Here is a 22,847-nt window from a genome sequence, read left to right on the forward strand (position 1 = left end):
CTGGAAACAGTTTTTCATTATTTACTTTATCAAAACTGTTAATGATTTTAACACCTCTAACAAATCTTGATAGTTTTTTTAAGAGACAATAATCTGGGACAAAATTAATTGGCACTTGGAAATGTATGGGCCAATAAATGAGAGTCAGCACGAATTTGTCAAAGGAAAATTGTGTTTGACTATCTTGATTGATGTGGACATTTACCTGAGGAAGGAGGAAGCCTCCGAAAGCTTGTGAATTTAAAATAAAATTGCTGGACTATAACTTGGTGTTGTAAAATTGTTTACAATTATCTTGATTGAGTTCTTTGATGAAGTAATGGAGACGGATGATGAGGGTAGTGCGGATGATTTTTTAAAAATTCGTTCATGGGATGTGGGCGTCACTGGCAAGGCCAGCATTTATTGCTCATCCCTAATATGGACTTTCAAAAGGCATTTGATAAAGTGCCACATCATAGACTTGTTAGCAAAATTAAACCCCACAGGATTAAAGGGACAGTGGCAGTGTGGATACAAAATTGATAAGGGGACAGAAAGCAGAGAGTAGTGGTGAATGGTTGTTTTTCAGACTGGAGGGAAGTATGCAGTGGTGTTCCCCTGGGGTCAGTATTAGGACCACTGCTCTTTTTGATATATATTAATGACCTGGAATTGTGTATAGAGGGGATAATTTCTAAGTTTGCAGACGACATAAAGTGCGGAAACAATGTGGAGGATAGTAACAGACTTCAGGAGGACATAGAGAGGCTGGTGAAATGGCCAGACACATGGCAGAAAAAAAATTAACTCAGAAGTGTTAAGTGATTATTTTGGTAGGAGGAATAAGGAAAGGCAATATGAACTAAATGGTACAATTTTAAAGGGGGTGCAGGAACAGAGAGACCTGGGGGTGCACATACACAAATCTTTGTAGATGGCAGGACAAGTTGAGAAGGCAGTTAAAAAAAAATATATGGGATTTCAAAAGGCATTTGATAAAGGCATGTGGGATTGTGGGGCTGTATTAATAGAGGCATAGAGTACAAAAGCAAGTAAGTTATGCTAAACCTTTTCAAAACTCGGGTTAGGCCTCAGCTTTTTTTTAAAATTCGTTCATGGGATGTGGGCGTCACTGGCAAGGCCAGTATTTATTCCCCATCCCTAACTGCCCTTGAGAAGGTGGTGGTGAGCCGCTTCCTTGAACCGCTGCAGTCCGTCTGGTGAAGGTTCTCCCACAGTGCTGTTAGGAAGGGAGTTCCAGGATTTTAACCCAGCGACGATGAAGGAACGGCGATATATTTCCAAGTCAGGATGGTGTGTGACTTGGAGGGGAACGTGCAGGTGGTGTTGCTCCCATGTGCCTGCTGCCCTTGTCCTTCTAGGTGGTAGAGGTCGCGGGTTTGGGAGGTGCTGTCGAAGAAGCCTTGGCGAGTTGCTGCAGTGCATCCTGTGGATGGTACACACTGCAGCCACAATGCGCCAGTGGTGAAGGGAGTGAATGTTTAGGGTGGTGGATGGGGTGCCAATCAAGTGGGCTGCTTTGTCCTGGATGGTGTCAAGCTTCTTGAGTGTTGGGGGAGCTGCACTCATCCAGGCAAGTGGAGAGTATTCCATCACAATCCTGACTTGTGCCTTGTAGATGGTGGAAAGGCTTTGGGGAGTCAGGAGGTGAGTCACTCGCCACAGAATACCCAGCCTCTGACCTGCTCTTGTAGCCACAGTATTTATGCGGCTGGTCCAGTTAAGTTTCTGGTCCAGGATGTTGATGGTGGGAAATTCGGCAATGGTAATACTGTTGAATGTCAAGGGGAGGTGTTTAGACTCTTTCTTGTTGGAGATGGTCATTGCCTGGCATTTGTCTGGTGCAAATGTTACTTGCCATTTATCAGCCCAAGCCTGGATGTTGTTCAGGTCTTGCTGCATGCGGGTACAGACTGCTTCATTATCTAAGGGGCTGCGAATGGAACTGAACACTGTGCAATCATCAGCGAACATCCCCATTTCTGTCCTTATAATGGAGGGAAGGTCATTGATGAAGCAGCTGAAGATGGTTGGGCCTAGGACACTGCCCTGAGGAACTCCTGCAGCAATGTCCTGGGACTGACATGATTGGCCTCCAACAACCACTACTATCTTCCTTTGTGCTAGGTATGACTCCAGCCACTGGAGAGCTTTCCCCGATTCCCATTGACTTCAATTTTATTAGGGCTCCTTGGTGCCACACTCGGTCAAATGCTGCCTTGATGTCAAGGGCAGTCACTCTCACCTCACCTCTGGAATTCAGTTCTTTTGCCCATGTTTGGGCCAAGGCTGTAATGAGTGTCTGGAGCTGAGTGGTCCTGGCGGAACCCAAACTGAGCATGGGTGAGCAGGTTATTGGTGAGTAGGTGCCGCTTGATAGCACTATCGATGACACCTTCCATCACTTTGCTGATGATTGAGAGTAGACTGTTATATTGTGTTCAATTCTGGGCACCACAGTTTAGGAAGGAAGTCAAGGCCTTAGAGAGGGTGAAGATGAGATTTACTCATGTAAATTATTTACTCTGTAAATCATGAGATTTACTGAATGGTACCAGGGACGAGGGACTTCAGTTATGTGGAGAGATTGGAGAAGCAGGGGTTGTTCTCCTTAGAACAGAAAAGGTTAATGAGAGATTTGATACAGGTGTTCGAAATCATGAACCGTTTTGATAGAGTAAATAAGGATCTTAAGGATCAACAAGGTCATCTATGTGCAGAACCACAAGAGATGGGTGAGATCCTAAATGAATATTTCACATCGGTATTTACGGTTGAGAAAGGCATGGATGTTAGGGAACTTGGGGAAATAAATAGTGATGTCTTGAGGAGTGTACATATTACAGAGAGGGAGGTGCTGGAAGTCTTAACGCGCATCAAGGTAGATAAATCTCCGGGACTTGATGAAATGTATCCCAGGAGGTTATGGGAGGTTAGGGAGGAAATTGCGGGTCCCCTAGCAGAGATATTTGAATCATCGACAGCTACAGGTGAGGTGCCTGAAGATTGGAGGGTAGCAAATGTTGTGCCTTTGTTTAAGAAGGGAGGCAGGGAAAAGCCTGCGAACTACAGACCGGTGAGCCTGACATCTGTAGTGGGTAAGTTGTTAGAGGGTATTCTGAGAGACAGGATCGACAGGCATTTGGAGAGGCAGGGACTGATTAGGAACAGTCAGCATGGTTTTGTGAGAGGAAAATCATGTCTCACGAATTTGATTGAGTTTTTTGAAGGGCTAACCAAGAAGATAGATGAGGGCTGTGCAGTAGACGTGGTCTACATGGACTTTAGCAAAGCCTTTGACAAGGTACCGCATGGTAGGTTGTTACATAAGGTTAGATCTCACGGGATCAAAGGTGAGGTAGCCAATTGGATACAAAATTGGATTGACGGCAGAAGACAGAGGGTGGTTGTAGAGGGTTGTTTTTCAAACTGGAGGCCTGTGACCAGCGGTGTGCCTCAGGGATCGGTGCTGGGTCCGCTGTTATTTGTTATTTATATTAATGATTTGGATGAGAATTTAGGAGGCATGGTTAGTAAGTTTGCAGATGACACCAAGATTGGTGGCATTGTGGACAGTGAAGGTGGTTATCTAGGATTGCAACGGGATCTTGATAAATTGGGCCAGTGGGCCGATGAATGGCAGATGGAGTTTAATTTAGATAAATGTGAGGTGATGCATTTTGGTAGATCGAATCGGGCCAGGACCTACTCCGTTAATGGTAGGGCGTTGGGGAGAGTTATAGAACAAAGAGATCTAGGAGTACAGGTTCATAGCTCCTTGAAAGTGGAGTCACAGGTGGATAGGGTGGTGAAGAAGGCATTCAGCATGCTTGGTTTCATTGGTCAGAACATTGAATACGGGAGTTGGGATGTCTTGTTGAAGTTGTACAAGACATTAATAAGGCCACACTTGGAATACTGTGTACAGTTCTGGTCACCCTATTATAGAAAGGATATTATTAAACTAGAAAGAGTGCAGAAAAGATTTACTAGGATGCTACCGGGACTTGATGGTTTGACTTATAGGGAGAGGTTGGATAGACTGAGACTTTTTTCCCTGGAGAGTAGGAGGTTTAGGGGTGATCTTATAGAAGTCTATAAAATAATGAGGGCCATAGATAAGGTAGATAGTCAAAATCTTTTCCCAAAGGTAGGGGAGTCTATAACGAGGGGGCATAGATTTAAGGTGAGAGGGGAGAGATACAAAAGGGTCCAGAGGGGCAATTTTTTCCACTCAAAGGGTGGTGAGTGTCTGGAACGAGCGGCCAGAGGCAGTAGTAGAGGCAGGTACAATTTTGTCTTTTAAAAAGTATTTGGACAGTTACATGGGTAAGATGGGTATCGAGGGATACGGGCCAAGTGCAGGGAATTGGGACTAGCTTAGTGGTATAAACTGGGCGACATGGACATGTTGGGCCGAAGGGCCTGTTTCCACGTTGTAAACTTCTGTGATTCTATGATTCTATAAGGAGAAACTGTTTCCAGTGGCAGAAGCATCAATAACTAGAGGACACAGATTTAAGGTAATCAGCAAAAGAGCCAGAGGCGACATGGGGAAACATTTTTTTATGCAGTGGTTTGTAATGATCTGGAACGTATTGCCTGAAAGGGTGGTGGAAGCAGATTCAATAGTAACTTTCCAGAGAATTAGATAAATACTTGAAGGGTAAAAAATTACAGAGCTATGGGGAAAGAGCAGGGGAACGGGACTAATTGGATAGCACTTGATTGGGAATTAGGGGTTACGGGGAGCGGGCAGGAAATTGGACATGAATTTAGATTTGAGGTTAGGATCAGATCAGCCATGATCTTATTGAATGGCAGAGCAGGCTCGAGGGGCCGACTGGCCTACTCCTGCTCCTATTTCTTATGTTCTTATATTTACTTTCAAAAAACAAGCACAGGTATGATGGGCCTGTGCCTACTATAATAAGAGTTACTAAGGGGAGAAGAGGTGAAGCTATTAGCAAGATTATGTTTGGTTGCAATTAGATAAGTATACACCTTTAGATAGTTTGTGGGCTAGTCAGTATGCAGCAGTCGTGGCTGGGACAGATTATGAAGTCAGTGTTGGAACTGCCTGATGATTGCTCTGAAGCTAAGGCTGAAGCCAGGCTTGTGCTGGTTGCATTGAAACAGCTATGCAAGATCCTTCCATGAAGAAAGACTTCATTTGGGACTGTCCTTGTCTCAAAGCTTTGCAGAGCTAATTTATAGCTATTCTTCACAGCTATGTGAAGGCAATATGGAAATATTTGATGACTGTTCGTTGTTGGGGCTGCTTCATCAAAGGATGTGGAAAATTTAAAGCCTAGATGGAAATGAAATAGGGTATTTGTTGTTGTAAACTGTGATGTAAAAGCTACAGGTTTGGTAGAAACATTATGGGGGAAATCAAAAAAATATAAAATCATATAATCTAGTAATACCTTAGTGATTTTTTTTTGTTGGATAATGGGCCTATCCTACCTTATGTAGAGAACAAAAAATGAGTAAGAATAAGAGTTTTAATGTTTCAAATATTACTGTTTAATAAAAAAATATTTTATTTTAGAATAATGAAGTTCATTATTTAAAACATTGTTGTCTTGCTGTGTTTTAGGAGAGCTAAGTGCACATTTACATTATGCTTACCTGACTATTCCCTGCCTTCAGAGAAAGCAAAACACACAGAAAAAGGAGGGAATGAGCAAGAATTAGCAGAAAAGTTTGATAACAGTATATTTAGAGATTTCAGTTTATCAGTCTTTAGATGAGCAACAAAAATACTTTGTGGGCATAACAAATAATGCATTTTATATCAAAATGTCTCAAAGTGAGCTAATTTTATCTTAGTGACTGTTATATAGACAAATACATAATTGCATTACAGAAAGAAAACGTTTTCCAAAAAGTTGCTTTTGTGTTGCTATGCCGAAACAGGTTAATTAAGAACACAGCATCTATTTTAGGTCATATTTTTCCCCTTTGCAATGCTAGTACAAAACTACACACATAGCAATAATATAGAGCATAATGTCCTGTGATAGCACTCCTAAATGTAGAATAATGAACCCATTTAGCTGGTTCTTCAATAAAAACATGCAAAATCCCATAATAAATAGTCAGTGTGTAAGAGGTGCAGCAGCAGTAAAAAATCAAAAAAATACATCCAGCACAGCAAAAGGCATTGTTACAGAAGCTAAAACTTTCTTTACAAAAAATATACCATGTTGCAGGCAATGTATTACAAAGGGTAAGACCTATAATAACTGAAAATTTAGAGAAATTAAATCCTGAGTAATTTTAATAAAACAATAAAAAAGTGGATCTTATGGACAAGTGCTCGAGTATTTTCCTAAAACAGCAACAATTAATGGGAATTGATGACTGAATCAGGTTATGCTTAATCTAAAGGGCAAGCCTTGACTTGGGAGTGCAATATATCAGGCAGGTTTTCCACTCCAGTTTGTCATCCAAAGGCCCTGCTGGAAGTATAAGAATTTGGATGTGAGGTGAGGACAGCATTAGGTTTAGCTTTAATGGCCTTCATGATAGATCCGCCTGCAGATATTCACTGTGCAGACTCACACAGTAAGAACATCCATTTTGGGAAGCTATGGGAAAAAATACCACCTATGGAGCCGTACCCCAGCATAGGTTACTGCATTCAGAACAGAGGGCTGGAGGAGAAAACAGGATACAAAAGTAATCACGCATTTGGGGCAGGAAAAGGACTTATATATGGATATGATATTATAATGGATTTCATAATAAAGTGTGAAATTATTTTCTGCTTATATCAACTATAGATAAAACTATGTAAATGAAGGAAGGCCAAGTGTATGCCAATGCATAATGGCTTTGTTCCAATGATTTCCCCCACAGTAAAGGCTTGTAGTCTCAGCTGCACCATCTCATCATGATTAGGGAAGGAGAGAAAAAATGTTAAGAAGGTAAGTAAACTGGATTAATGTTGTGACACACTGAAATAAACATGTAATCATAAAGCTATATTGAATCAGGATAATTCTTAATCTAAGGAAAACTTATATACAAGTTGTGTTGGCTAATGTTTTTTTTAAAATAATGATGCAATTTCAGTCAAGCAAACAATAAAGATCAACTTCTCTGCAGTTTTACTGATTAACAAAACATCAGTAAATTAAGTATTGCTCTATGAGTACCAAATCCTTCCAAAAGCATAATCCATATGAACTAGAATGCAAGGACTTAGCAGACAGTGCAGAAACTGAATTTTCTGTTAGATGTAAGATACCTTTCCTCTTGGGAAGGTTCTTTCTGCTGTAGATGCGGCTTGATTCCAGACATCTGTCGGAGACTTGTTGCAAAGGCCCTAACGGTGTAATTGATTTCATTTTCCCGGGTAACATCACTGTCATAACCTACAACAACAAGCATAAGACTGATGTACATTAATCTTTACGACAACTCATATGTAATATTAAAGGAGTTTAGTCAGTGAAGAAAACTGTCATTTGGAAATACTAACTTGCCAAGAATAATTTTACTTTATCACTGAAAGAATAAATAACTTTTAAGATTTGTAACAATCGTTAAAATATTTAATCTTATCTGATATCTGAAGAGATTGGAACCTGAAAAGAATAGCATCACTATTTTTTCTTTAAACTGGATCAGAAGCCCAAGATTCTAAGTCAGACAAAACATCATAATAAAATTCACTGAGGGAACAGTTATTCTGGCCCATATCCAAATATAATCAATGTGGTCCATGTGTACCACCACAGAGTTCCTATCCAAAGGAGAAATATAGGAGGAAGCTAATTCAAAGCAAGTTCACTGTTTCTAAACAAATTTGACCCAGTGGGAGGAGATCTGCACCTATAGGGTTCGTTACAAATACAGCAGATGACATTGCAACAATTGCACTTTGCAAAAGGTCTGTTGTATCAATGCATTTTAAATAATCCACTGTTAGGATCTAAGTATCCTTAATAGTTGAGGTAACCTATTAAAATAGTGTGTCAAAGACACCGTGTGCCTTTCTGCTACAGAACTCTAATCTGGTCTGTGTGTGTCCTTTAAATCCTCGTGCACTAATTCTATGAATCTTAGTGCGCAAATATTGAAGGTTAAATCAACTAAAATTCCAGAAAATGTATGTTTACCTTCAATTCATATTCCATGAAGTGGTCTAATCTTAGAAAAAATATTGTGCTCTAACCTTTGATCTGCGCTCAACATAGTGTTGATCCTTTGATCAAGATTGATTCACAGCACTTTCGTTAAAGAATAAGAGTATAAAAACAGGGAATCTTTCAGTCCTCTTCACTTCTACTTGGAAAGGTATTTATCCAGATGCAATTCTGAACATTTAGCTTATATATTTCTCATAAATTTCCCCAAATGAGGGAAATAAATTGTGATATTCCAAGAGAGTAAAAGGAAGGTTAAAAGGGTAACTGACTTTTTGGGTGGACACTCTAGATGTGTATGCTGTAAATCATGACTTGTGTTGCATAACATTTGCCCAATACCTTTGACGTGCCAAATGAATTGAAATTAATTAGATAAGTTGTTTTAAGCTGTTTAAAACTGGTTTAGTGTGTGGTATTTTCCCATCTTTTTAGACAATGAAGACATAGTGGGATTTCTACAAAAATTCCAGAACCAATTTACTGCATTCAGGGTTAATTGTTACATCTGGGCTACATTCTTTCAAGTAAGAACAGATTGATAAGGACAGATTTCGGGTTAGAAGGGATGTTGTCTACTTACAGAAGCTGCGAGGGTGTTCGACTGTCTATTTAGCCAAAAAATTCATAGAAACCTAGCCATATTAGAATCATAGAATCATAGAAGTTTACAACATGGAAACAGGCCCTTCGGCCCAACATGTCAATGTCGCCCAGTTTATACCACTAAACTAGTCCCAATTGCCTGCACTTGGCCCATATCCCTCTATACCCATCTTACCCATGTAACTGTCCAAATGCTTTTTAAAAGACAAAATTGTACCCGCCTCTACTACTGCCTCTGGCAGCTCGTTCCAGACACTCACCACCATTTGAGTGAAAAAATTGCCCCTCTGGACCCTTTTGTATCTCTCCCCTCTCACCTTAAATCTATGCCCCCTCGTTATAGACTCCCCTACCTTTGGGAAAAGATTTTGACTATCTACCTTATCTATGCCCCTCATTATATTATAGACTTCTATAAGATCACCCCTAAACCTCCTACTCTCCAGGGAAAAAAGTCTCAGTCTATCCAACCTCTCCCTATAAGTCAAACCATCAAGTCCCGGTAGCATCCTAGTAAATCTTTTCTGCACTCTTTCTAGTTTAATAATATCCTTTCTATAATAGGGTGACCAGAACTGTACACAGTATTCCAAGTGTGGCCTTACTAATGTCTTGTACAACTTCAACAAGACATCCCAACTCCTGTATTCAATGTTCTGACCAATGAAACCAAGCATGCTGAATGCCTTCTTCACCACCCTATCCACCGGTGACTCCACTTTCAAGGAGCTATGAACCTGTACTCCTAGATCTCTTTGTTCTATAACTCTCCCCAACGCCCTACCATTAACGGAGTAGGTCCTGGCCCGATTCGATCTACCAAAATGCATCACCTCACATTTATCTAAATTAAACTCCATCTGCCATTCATCGGCCCACTGGCCCAATTTATCAAGATCCCGTTGCAATCCTAGATAACCTCCTTCATTGTCCACAATGCCACCAATCTTGGTGTCATCTGCAAACTTACTAACCATGCCTCCTAAATTCTCATCCAAATCATTAATATAAATAACAAATAACAGCGGACCCAGCACCGATCCCTGAGGCACACCGCTGGTCACAGGCCTCCAGTTTGAAAAACAACCCTCTACAACCACCCTCTGTCTTCTGTCGTCAATCCAATTTTGTATCCAATTGGCTACCTCACCTTGGATCCTGTGAGATCTAACCTTATGTAACAACCTACCATGCGGTACCTTGTCAAAGGCTTTGCTAAAGTCCATGTAGACCACGTCTACTGCACAGCCCTCATCTATCTTCTTGGTTAGCCCTTCAAAAAACTCAATCAAATTCGTGAGACATGATTTTCCTCTCACAAAACCATGCTGACTGTTCCTAATCAGTCCCTGCCTCTCCAAATGCCTGTAGATCCTGTCTCTCAGAATACCCTCTAACAACTTACCCACTACAGATGTCAGGCTTGCCGGTCTGTAGTTCCCAGGCTTTTCCCTGCCGCCCTTCTTAAACAAAGGCACAACATTTGCTACCCTCCAATCTTCAGGCACCTCACCTGTAGCTGTCGATGATTCAAATATCTCTGCTAGGGGACCCGCAATTTCCTCCCTAACCTCCCATAACCTCCTGGGATACATTTCATCAGGTCCCAGAGATTTATCTACCTTGATGCGCGTTAAGACATCCAGCACCTCCCTCTCTGTAATATGTACACTCCTCAAGGCATCACTATTTATTTCCCCATATTTGGGACAGAATACAGATGAAACTTCATTGCAATTTTAGTAACTAATCCATCAACATGTTCATGTGAAATTCCGTTGCTTTTTGAATGAAGGTGCTAACCCATTTATTTTTAGTGGATATCATCATGAATTTAATGAATACTGAAGGATGGCAGAAACGACATTAATAACCTTAAAATGGTGGCAAGGTAGAAGGTTGATCAGAGCACACTGAGAAGGCTCAATCCAACCAACAAAACACTGACACGGAAACCATACCAAAGCTATTGGTGTTAGTCTTGGAAGAAGAAACTTAATCCCAAAGTCTCAACAGTCTGGTAATAGTAAAATATACATTTTTTTGTTGAACAATTGCCCAACAAATTGAAATATTTGAAAAGTATTGTTCATAACAATTAGTTTAAGCAGCATGACAAGAGCAATTTCTAGAGTCTCTAACAGACACACACAGAAAGCAGTCTCTCTCAATTTCAAGCACATGTTATTTCAAGCAATAAACTGTATAGAGTTCATCTGGTGTCCACAGAAGAGTCATATCCATCTAGCTAATTTGCATCCCAAAACTGGGTTATATCAGGCCACGTTTGGAAATAGTTACGTATAGCAAATTCAGGCAGCATCAGAGAGTGAAAGACCATTGCTAAAGAGCCCATGAGAGCAGAAATCTAACTATATTGAAGTTTTTTGAACTTCAATAAATTGAGTCTCCGCTGTAACTCCTGGACTGGGGTTGTTCTCCTTGGAACAGAGAAGGTTGAGAGGAGATTTGATAGAGGTATTCAAAATCATGAAGGGCCTGGACAGAGTAGATAGAGAGAAACTGTGCCCATTGGCTGAAGGGTCAAGAACCAGAGGACATAGATTTAAGGTGATTGGCAAAAGAACCAAAGGTGACATGAGGAAAAGCTTTTTTACACAATGAGTGGTTAGGATCTGGAATGCACTGCCCAAGGGGGTGGTGGAGGCAGATTCAATCATGGCCTTCAAAAGGAAACTGAATAAGTACTTGAAAGAAAAAAATTTGCAGGGCATTGGGGATAGGGCGAAGGAGTGGGACTAGCTGGATTGCTCTTGCATTGATCCGGCGCGGACTCGATGGGCCAAATGGCCTCCTTCCGTGCTGTAACCTTTCTATGATTCTATGTTCAGCAAATTGAGTAGTGGTTAGATAATACCAAGCTTGGGTTTTAAAAATCTGTGGATCGTAGAAAGAATGTAAGACTGAGAAATGTAAGGACTTTCATAGTTTTTGGGGGGAATAAAGACCAAGAAAGTACAAGGATATTGATTACTGCAAACATGTTTTATGTATATACAAATATCTACACCCACACATGTATTTTTGCATGCAATCTTAATTTTTTTTTAAGATGGCCCCTGAGCAACCCAAGCAAAAACATCAGAAAGGTGTTTTATACCAGACACATTAAAGGGAAAGATAAAACAGCAGAAATGGAGAAAAATGATCCTGCCAGTGATTTGTGCCACAAAAAAGAAATTTACAGCACCTCAAGTTTGAGCTGAACTTTTGATGGGAAGAAAACAGCTGGGAAACCAAACTGAAGTAAGGGGGAAAAAAAAGAAAAATAATTGAAAATTTGAAAACGATTTACTCAGTCCAATATATCACTATAAAAGTAGTAATCAACCATTTATAAAGAAACTGAACAAAATAAACTTGCTCACTGAAGAAAACAGCAGAGTTGCTGTCAACAATGGAGAAGAACTGAACATGAATCTTGGAATGAAGAAGGGAAAGATCACCCAAGATCAGAAATTCTTTTCCCTAGTGGATAATGGGAAATATTGTACACTATTTTGCAGTCTGAGAAGACTGGAGGATTTCTCAGTTAAACTTCTTCACCATCAGTTGTATTGCAGCGTATGGTACGAATGAGGTACATTAAAGACTCTGGCCTCACTCAAGCCAACAGAGTTATACCTAATCAAAAACAAAATAATGTGGATGCTGGAAATCTGAAATAATGTTGAGTCTGGAAGGTTGTAAGGTGCCTAAACGAAAGATGAGGTGCTGTTCCTCAAGCTTACGTTGCGCTTCATTGGAAAGTGTAAGAGGCTGACGACAGAGACGGAGGAGGGAATGGGGTGGGAGGAAGTGTAATCAAGGTAGTTGTGGGAGTCATGGGCTTATACAAGAGTTATATAGGTTCTACAATTTTCTCAAATTGAGAGAATGACTGAACCAGTGCGAGCTTGGCTCAGTAAATTGTACCTCTCAGTCAGAAGGTTGTGGGTTGATATCCAGTTGGGACTTGAGCATATAACTAGACTGACACTCCATTTTGGTACTGATTAATGTTAAGCTGAGGAACCATCTGCCAGTTCAATTGCCTTAGCTGGATATTAAAGATCCCATGGTACTTTCTGAAGGGCAAAGAGTTCTCCCAGTGTCCTAGCCAACGTTCTTCTCTCAACCAACTCCACCAAAAATAGATTAACTGGTTATTAACTTCATTTCTAATGGCAGGACCTTGTGTGAAAAATAGCTGCCACATTTACTCACATAACTACAGTAACTGCACTTCAATATAAATTATTGTATGTGAAATGCTGAGAAATTTTGGAGAGCTATGATGCAACACTATGTAAATGCAAGTTCCTTTTTTCACACTTACGGGCAATGGATAATATTAAGTACAGGTACACACGTGTTTTGGAGGAAAACAGCTCCAATGTGTGTGACCTGCTTGACTCAGCCACACACACACACACACACACACACACACAATTTAATTCTACATACTGGTGTTCACTGCCCTGCGATGTGGGCTTAAACTTGCATTATTAAGTATGCAGAGCGCAATGAATATTGTGACATTATAATGCAGCTTGAAGTCTCACACTGAAGGCAACAGAGTATTAATTTACAGATTGAGCTTCTGATCTGGACCGTCTTGTTACAGGTGAAGGAGGAGAAATCACAGTGTGATTCAGCTGTTTGATGCTTGGACTTTCACCCTAATATGGTAATAAATTTGGCATGAAAATCCCAGTGCAACAGCAAACAACTTCAGTAAATGTAGCACTAAAGTAGATAACTTGGTATAAATATGATGCAATAAAGTTTACTTTTTGACTGTATTTCACCAAGATTTTGTAAAATTCAAACTTCTGCAGGGTAAAAAACACCACATCTATACAGATAACCTTGGTCTAGATCCAATGAAGAAAATGGTGACAAAAATAACCTAGTCTCAAACACAGCTCACAATTTACATCCAATTCATGTGTGTATAATCTACATGGCTTGCAAAATTATTTAATGGTATCCCTATATTAAGAGTATACCTAGTTAATGTGCTGAATAGCCATACAATATAAATTATACCCACCTCCATCTTCATCAGAATCAAAATCAGACTCTTCACTGTCATATTGTCTGGTGTCCTTGTGTCCCTCAACCTCGTGTGTCCAGACCATCACTGTTGTGTCTGCTCCTCCAACTGTAACGAGCAAACGGTCATCATGTGTCCAACGTACATTTGTTACGTGTGTGCTGTGAGCCACATATCTTTTGAACTTCCCATACTTTCCCTAAATTCAAAGTGGAAACAGATAAAAATTACTTTAATTTACATTTATAAATGTCAAAGAGACAATAACGACTATAATCTGGACATGATTTCTACAAAATGTGCTGCAGTCTCAATTTACTTTGATAAATTATTTAAAATAAATAAATACATTTTTGGGAGACAACTTTTTGAATTTTTCATTTACACTGCTTTATTGGTTTCCAGTTCAATGGATAAACAAATAGCAAAAGATAGAACTTTCTGATTCCATTATTCATCATTCAAACAAGGCAAACAATGTATTTCTCTAAATATTAGTGTCAGCAAACCTCACCTGTTAATTTTACATAAATATGGGTAAAACTGTGATTAATGCAAAGAACAGATAATTTAATTTCTTACATCAATTTGTATTTTTTTTCCATTTTTATTTATTGAAATGCAATTTGCAAAAAACAAACACATTTACTAAAACGGCAAGAAAGTTATCAATCAAAGCAAAAATAAAAGTGCAATTACCTTCACTGGGTATCGGAACAACTTCACAAATCCAAAGTCATCCCCTGTAGCTAGCACTTTTTTGTTACGAGTAAGACAGGATGCAGAGACATCTGTGACCTCACTTACTATGGGCCAGATTCCTTCACATGAAGGACCTAAGACACAAGTCCAAGAGGTCCAGTCTATCTTCTCCACCTGAAAAAGTATGTTTATTGCTGTGATAAAGTCTAATAATTGATATAAATTTGATGTCATAAAAACTAATATTGTAAATAAAAATGTTCTCTACTGCATATTATCCCTTGCAGGGCTGTTTTCTACTCTTTTGAAATAAATGAGTATTACAGTTAGGTTTTGTTGCCTAATAAATGTTTGCCAAATCTTAAATAATCTGAAAGGAAAAGTCCTATTTGTACAATTTATTTTGTGCTGGTTTTCACTGATTTCAACAAATCTTACAAAACAAAGATTAAACAAAGATCGTTTAATATTGGCCCAGAATTTGCTGCCAAAATAACAGTGAGTTTAATGCGCTCGCTGTTATTAACGTGAAAATCATCCAGCAACTTGTGACAAAGAGATACCCTGTGAATTGTGAGGCGCCACAAGTTGCTGGATAATTTGCATGGCTTTGCCATTAGCCTCACGAAAATGGCAATTTGCCCTCAACCTCCCCGTGAGTTTCAAGAAATAGTTGAATTTGCACATTAACAGCGTAAGTACCTTTTTAATTATGAGATTTATGTTCCTACAATGTCACTCAACCTCTCTGACCCAGAAAGGGAACAACTGAAACTATGGAGTCTCATTCCTACAGGTGGTAAATTGTTGTTAGAGATTTTTAAAGTGTAAAATTTAAATTTTTAAAAAACATTTTTCTTACTTTTCCTTTGTCTCTTTTTTTCTCTCTCTTAATTCAATCTTTCCTTCCCTCTCAATTTCTCTTTCTGAAATTGATTTGACTCTAATTCACTCTATTTCCTCCTCCGTTGTTCCTGTTTCTTTCTCAATCCTTAAATCTCATTGGTTAAGGAGATACGCTGTTGGTCCAGTCGTTCGCCAAAGTCCCAGATGCCCCACTGCCCTTGCCACGCCGTTATCAGCTTGCACTTCCATCAAATTGCAGCGCAAAAAAATTTCGAGCTGAAGGATGAGGGAAATAGTCTAACAGGACACGCCATGAGATGCCCCACCCCAGCAAATTCTGTGTTATTATTTTGTCTTACCTCGGTCTTATTTATAATCTGTGGTTTTCCACGAGGAGCTTCAAAGAATAACTGTTCCTTAGCACCACTATTAACTTGTAAAAGTTTTCCTGTTGAAAAATGAACCATGTTGTTGCTCAACATCAATAACTTTTCCATCAATCCTCAACTTCAATAAACTGGATTGATTAAAGTAAAAAACCAAAGAACAATTTGATTTATATCTATTGCTTAGTGAGTGATATCAACAGAATAAACAGGACGCTGTGTTGAATATGTGACACCTATTTTCAGCATTTTGAATTGCTTGGTTCTTTTACATAAAGATAATTTTACGTCTTTGATCAAAAGATCCAAGAGGTTCACGTCATTGATTTAATTAGCAGTGTTGCTTATTACATTGTGCAGCTTTATGCGTTCGATGCAGACAAGCTCAACATTCATATATACCAGGATATTAAAAATTGTATTTTGCAATGTCTGTTAGGCTATGGTAGTATAATAATTATGGTACTGAACTGAAAATAAATCAACAGTAAAAAATCCCATAAAATTAACAGTAAACATTGGGGGCAAAGTGACAAGGTTCCAATCTTTAACATCCAACTGAAAAGGCAGACAGGGCCTCGATTTAATGACTCATTCATAAGATAGCATTTCTGACAGTACAGCTGTCATAGTGAATTTTAATCTCACTATGGCAAGTTGTGAAACTGTATTCAATAAATCTGGTAATTTATGGGCTGGAACCAGAAAAAAAAATCATGAAAACTGCCAACTTCTCATAAAAACCCAAAATGTTCACCAATATCCTTTAGGAAAGGGAACAAACCATCCCTACATTAGCCCATCGACACAACTTCAGTCCCAAACCACGTGATTGACTCTTGATGCCCTCTGAAGTGGCTTAGTAAGCCACTCAGTTACAAAAACAACCACCACTCAGTGGTCCAAGAATAACCTTCTCAGGGCAACTAGGAATGGGCAATAAATAGAGCCTTGCCAGCATTACCCAATATCCTGAGAACTACTTAAAAAAAAAGTTCTTTACCATTAATAAATACCGGATGATGAATTTATCCAGGGACTTCTACATCAAGGAATTAGTGGAAATATTGATTTTAACACCCAAGAGGTTAAGAGTAGGGGCTCGATTTTAGGATCGTGTTTCCGGCGGGTTCCCAGCGGGGTGGCCCCGAAAATCCCGATCTCCGGTCACGTGACCGGATCGCGACGAAATCCCGGCCACTTCCGGGTACCGCGCTGACGTGCGGGGCTGCGCGCGCAAGCCCCGCTGGTGGGAATCCCGCAGGCAATTAAAGCCAGCGGGGTTCCACTTGAGAGTACTTACCTTGCTCGTTGTGGTCAGTTAATGAGCTGAAGCAGCTGTCAAAAGAGGAAGTGTGGGATTTTCGGTTCAAGGCAGTGAGTTTCCCACTCTGGGGGAAACAGTCTCCCTCCAACCAGGCGTGTTGCAGCCAGCAGCCTGTGGCAGGTGCCAAGGTGCGCTCCACGGGGGAGAGCCCTCACCCACGCAGGAGGCCACCGCGTCACATAGGGCAACCCCTGCCCTCCACCACCCCCCGCCAAGCCAGAGGACAGACCGACACGAAACCGCAGCCCCAGTCCGAGGAACCACACACCTACCCTGCACAACCCCTCAGACCAACACCTGCCAGTTGGGTGGTGTGTGGAGACCCTCGGAGGACGAAGAGCATGACCAGCACCAGCAGCCTCGCAGTCCACGCCGTCCGCCGCAGAGACGTGGAGCCCCCCAACACGGTGTTGTTGCACGCCCACCTGCACAGCAGGAGGGAGGGCTACCGCAGAGAGAGACGCGTCGCAGAGGGCACTACCCTCGCCACAGGGTCCACAGACCGAGGCGCAGCTCCCCGGACCTCTCCGAGCAGCAGTGCACAGGGAGGCGCAGATTCGCTCGACATGTAGTCGTGGAGATCTGCAGCCTCTTTCATGCCGAGCTGCTCCTGGCTGGCCCCAGCACCAACTGCTTACCTGTCGCTGGCAAAGTCACCACTGCCCTCCACACCTTCTCCTCCGCATCCTTCCAGGGTGCAGCCGGCTACACCGCCGATGTCTCTCAGTCGTCTGCGCGGACGAGACCTGCAAATACACCTGCACCTACTCTGCAGTAACACGATGGGTGGCATCAGTGGTGGGTCCTCATAGTGATACCCAGGAGCGGGCATTATTGGACACAACGGACAGGATTCGCGGAGACATGGCAGTGATGGTGTCAATATAATGTGTGCTGTTTGTTGCTCTGAAATTCAATATGGGTAACACCCATGACAAACCCTCAGACACCCTTGTGCACCCCCTTCATGCTGACGAGACGTTTGCCTTACGCTGCCTACTGCACATATGTGATGCATGCCCTGTGGCTGCAGCACAGGTGGTGGCAGGTTGAGTGAGGCTGGCCGTGAGGGAGATGCACGAGAGGGTGAGTATGGGATGGAGCAATGAGATTGTATGAGGAGTGGGTTGCGTGTTAGTGGCAGGGTGAGTACTGGCGAGGTGAGTAGGTGGAGGTAAGATGAGGATGGGGTGTGAGTGGGTATGAAGGGTGATGTGACAGAATAGTGTTGGCGGTGCCGAAGGAGATGTGGGGTGGGGGCAGTGTTGTGGCAGACGGAGTGTAGGGGAAAGACTTCGTGTTCTCACTGCGGCTGACCTACTGCGGTCATTGCAGCGCCTCCTGCACTGTATGCAGGTGGGCGATATGTTGGTGGCGCAGGTGACCCCCTCTGCCACCTCGAGCCAGGCCTTCTTGGTGGCAGAGGCAGACCGCTTCCTCCCGCCCGCCGGGGGGAAGATCTGTGTCCTCCCCCTCCTCCTCACCCCATCTGATGATACCTGGGGTGAGGCATCATTAAACTGGGAGCAGCCTTCCCCCTGGGCTGCTCCATGCTGCAATTTGTCCCATTGGTTGCAGCATCTGTCAGTGGAGGACTGCCCCTTTAACTAGAGAGCCTCCAGCTGACAGATCGTACTGCGCATGCGCAGCCCGACCGACGCGCAGGCCAGCGCCGTGGACCCCGGAGGAGCAGGTAATTGATTCCTATTAGTGGGTTGCCTGCTACGATCGCGTGGGCAACCCACTAATTTCGCCGAGCGTGTTGACCACGCTCCCGGAGGACCACCCGCTGGGAACCCGCAGGCCTGCTAAATTCGGGCCCTAGGAGTTTGAAACAGAATGGCATCCCTCAGGTGTCAAAATGAACATTTCCACTAATCTGGTCCTTAATTAGAACAAAAGCCTCAGCTTCACTGCTTGAGGGATATATTAGTGCATTTGATTTGTGAGAAGCCAAAACTGGCTGCCTACTAAAATATCATATATTTCCTGCCCTCCCACTTGCTAGGCCCCACAATTAGTAGCCACCTCTGCTGGCCCATGAAGGCCAATGGCCTGCTCCCTAGCACATGGCCTCAATTGTCTGCATACTCAGCTGCTCATTCAAGGTTCTTCTTAAAATAGCTCAAACGTCCATTTTCCTCTGCTGTAACACCCACAGTTCCTCCTTCTTCGTTCAGCCTTCTGGCCATTTCCCTGCCCCCCCCCCCCCCATGCCTTTGCCACCACCCTGCCTCATTGAGTTGCACTCTATAAGCCTATCTCCTTACCCCATCCACTGAGCATCGAGTTACAGCGAGTCTACAGCACAGAAACAGGCCATTCGATCCAAATGATCAATGCCAACATTTATGCTCCACACGGGCCACCTCCCTCCCTACTTCATCCAACCCTGTCAGCATATCCTTCTATTCCTTTTCCCCTCGTGTGCTTATCTAGCTTCCCTTTAAATGCATCTATGCTATTTGCCTCAACTACTCCTTGTGGTAGCATGTTCCACTTTCTTACCACTCTTTGCGTAAAGAAGTTTCTCCTGAATTCCCTATTGGATTTATTAGTGATTATATCATATTTATGACCTCTAGTGTTGGACTCCCACACAAGTGGAAACATTTTCTCTTCTCTATCAAACCCCATGATTATCTTAAAGACCTCTATAGGGTCACCCCTCAGCCTTCTCTTTTCTAGAGAAAAGAGCCCCAGTTTGTTCAGCCTTTCCTGATAAGTATATCCTCTCAGTTCTGATATCGTTCGTGTGAACCTTTTTTGCACCTTCTCCAATGCCTCTATATTCTTTTTACAATATGGAGACCAGAACTGTGCACAATACTCTGTCTGTAGAATACTTCACTATTTCTTTTTATATTCCTTGATAATTTAATTTTGTAGATCCTCTTTGCTTTCCTAATTGTTTTTTTGGCATCCTTCCTAACCTTTTCGAATTCCCTTTTGTCATCCTCTCCTTTATTGTCTACGTACTTAGAGTATGCCTTTTTCTTTAGTTTCAATTGTACCCGTGTCTCTATATTCATCCATTATTGGCTAGTTTATTCTTGTTTTTTTTAAAGAGGAATATATTTCTCCTGAACATTACTGACCACCGTTTTAAATATTCCAAATTGCTGTTCTCTCTCTTCGTCTGTCAAATTTTTTTTTCAGTTTACCTTCCCTATTTCCATTCTCATCCCCTCAAAATTAACTTTTTTCCAATCTTTTACTTTAGCAAATGTAACCCCACTATTCAAGAAAGGAGGGAGAGAGAAAACAGGGAACTATAGGCCAGTTAGCCTAACATCAGTAGTAGGGAAAATGCTAGAATCTATTATTCAAGGCATAGTAACAGGGCACTTAGAAAATCATAATATGATTAGGCAGAGTCAACACGATTTTATGAAAGGGAAATTGTGTTTGACAAATCTATTAGAATTTTTTGAAGGTGTAACTAATAGGGCAGATAAGGGGGAACCAGTGGATGTAGTATATTTGGATTTTCAAAAGGCATTTGATAAGGTGTCACACAAGAGGTTGTTATACAAGATTAGGGCTCATGGAATTGGGGGTAATATTTTAGCATGGATTGAGGATTGGTTAACGGACAGAAAACAGATAAGTATATCCTCTCAGTTAGGAATAAACGGGTCATTTTTGGGTTGGCAGGTTGCAACTAGTGGAGTGCTGCAGGGATCGGTGCTTGGGCCTCAGCTATTTACAATCTATATTAATGACTTTGATGAAGGGATCGAGTGTAAAGTATCCAAGTTTGCTAAAGATACAAAGCTAAGTCGGAAAGTAAGCTGTGAGGAGGACACAAAGAGTCTGCAAAGGAATAGCGAAAGGTTAAGTGAGGTGGCAGATGGAGTATAATGTGGGGAAATGTGAGGTTATTCAATTTGGTAAGAAAAATAGAAAAAGGGAATATTTTTTAAATGGTGAGAAACTATTAAATGTTGGTGTTCAGAGGGATTTGGGTGTCCTTGTACACGAAACACAAAGTTAACATGCAGGTATAGCAAGCAATTAGGAAGGCAAATGATATGTTGGCCTCTATTACAAGGGGGTTGGAGTACAAGAATAAGGAAGTTTTGCCGCAGTTGTACAGGGCTTTGGTGAGACCACACCTGGAGCACCATGTGCAGTGTTGGTCTCTTTACCTAAGGAAGGATATACTTGACTTAGAGGCAGTGCAACAAAGGTTCACTGGATTGATCCCTGGGATGACAGGGTTGTCCTATGAGGAAAGATTGATTAGAATGGGCCTTTACTCTCTGGAGTTTAGAAAAACAAGAGGTGATCTCATCAAAACATAAGATTCTAAGAGGGCTTGTCAGGTTAGATATTTCCCCTGGCTGGAGAGTCTAGAACTAGGGGACATAGTCTCAGGATAAGCGGTTGGACATTTAGGACCGAGATGAGGAGGAATTTCTTCACTCAGAGGGTCGTGAATATTTGGAATTCTCTACTCCAGAGAAGTGTGGATGCTTAGTCATTGAGTGTAGTCAAGACTGAGATCGATAGATTTTTGGACTCTAAGGGAATCAAGGGATATGGGGATTAGGCATGAAAGTTGAGTTGAGGTCGAAGATCAGCTATGATCTTACTGAGTGGTTGAGCAGGCTCGAGGGGCTGTATGGCCTACTCCTGCTCCTATTTCATATGTTTCTTTATGTTCTTATTTCTTTGTCTTATTTATGTCTTTCACAGTCATTATTTTAAACCTTATTATGTTGTGATTGCTATTGCCTAGATGTTCCCCAACGCTTAGTTATCTTATCTGCTCTGGTTCATTTCCCATTACTGGATCCAGCAGTGATTCCTCTCTTCTTGGACTTCTCACGTACTGGGTAAAACAGGAATCCTGTACACACTGTAAAAACTCCATTCCTCTTTCCCTACCTCTTCTTGCCAGTTTATTTGAGGGTAGTTGAAATGCCCCATGATTATAATTCGATGTTTTTTTTACTCATTTCATACAGTTGCCTACATAGTTCTTCCTCCACTCCTCTTCCACTATCAGGTGATCTATAGAATATACCTATTAACATCATCAATCCCTTTTTACCCTTTGTCTCAATCCATATAGATTCTGTTTCCATCTTAATATTACATATGTCCCTTTTTTCTATTGCTATTATGAGCAATATCTCATGCTTCTGCACCCACCCCCCACACTGAGCACATTCCCTCCCATTAACCAGCACTGTCATACATTATTGACAAAGTACATAATCTTTTACCACCCCCTCTCCCCACCCCCCAACCAACTGAGCAGTGCTTCACAGAAATACACTTAAGTTGCAACACAGAAAAAAGTCATTTGGCCCAACCAGTCTATATTGGCTTTTACCCTCCACACAGGAAATAGCTCTAATCACAATTACCACTGTTCACAGATCCCTTCAATCCTTTTCCCTTCATCTGACTGTAATGAAAATACTAGTATGAAGGCCATGGTGTACTACTGAGCTCAAAAATATTAACATTTTATCCAGCCTATTCCATATGTATTTTATAGTACTAGAACCACTTTTTACACACTTGTTTTCATAGTCTACATCTGTATCAAATTTCCAAAGTCGATTTTCCTGTTGACTGTGGAATTTTAAGTGATTAAAATGTCAGCTTTGTATCATCATTTTGCCTGCAGCTGACTAAGTGTATTCAAGCTGCACTCAGAGCTCACTTTGTGCTATTTCTACTGGTGATATTATGACCCTTGGCTTTCCTTCAATTCCACCATATACTGTGAATTGCAATGAACC

General features: G+C 41.4%; 1 protein-coding gene across 4 annotated transcripts in view; it reads right to left on the bottom strand.

Moving 5' to 3' along the window:
* The window catches only part of LOC137326606 (echinoderm microtubule-associated protein-like 5), a 207,748-nt gene that overhangs the window by 71,404 nt on the left and 113,497 nt on the right, over positions 1-22,847 (bottom strand). For 2 of the 4 annotated variants that reach the window (XM_067991872.1, XM_067991873.1), the window contains exons 24-27: positions 15,735-15,823; positions 14,527-14,703; positions 13,825-14,026; positions 7,262-7,388 (exon numbers count right to left, since the gene is read on the bottom strand). In XM_067991872.1, the coding sequence (XP_067847973.1) occupies positions 7,262-7,388; positions 13,825-14,026; positions 14,527-14,703; positions 15,735-15,823 (595 nt within the window). Of the gene's footprint in view, positions 1-5,535; positions 6,899-7,261; positions 7,389-13,824; positions 14,027-14,526; positions 14,704-15,408; positions 15,652-15,734; positions 15,824-22,847 lie in introns of those variants that run through there. The other 2 variants (XM_067991874.1, XM_067991875.1) reach the window with 2 other exon arrangements.

This window comes from Heptranchias perlo, chromosome 10, assembly GCF_035084215.1.
Source record: "Heptranchias perlo isolate sHepPer1 chromosome 10, sHepPer1.hap1, whole genome shotgun sequence".
In the NCBI taxonomy this organism is placed as follows: Eukaryota; Metazoa; Chordata; class Chondrichthyes; order Hexanchiformes; family Hexanchidae; genus Heptranchias; species Heptranchias perlo.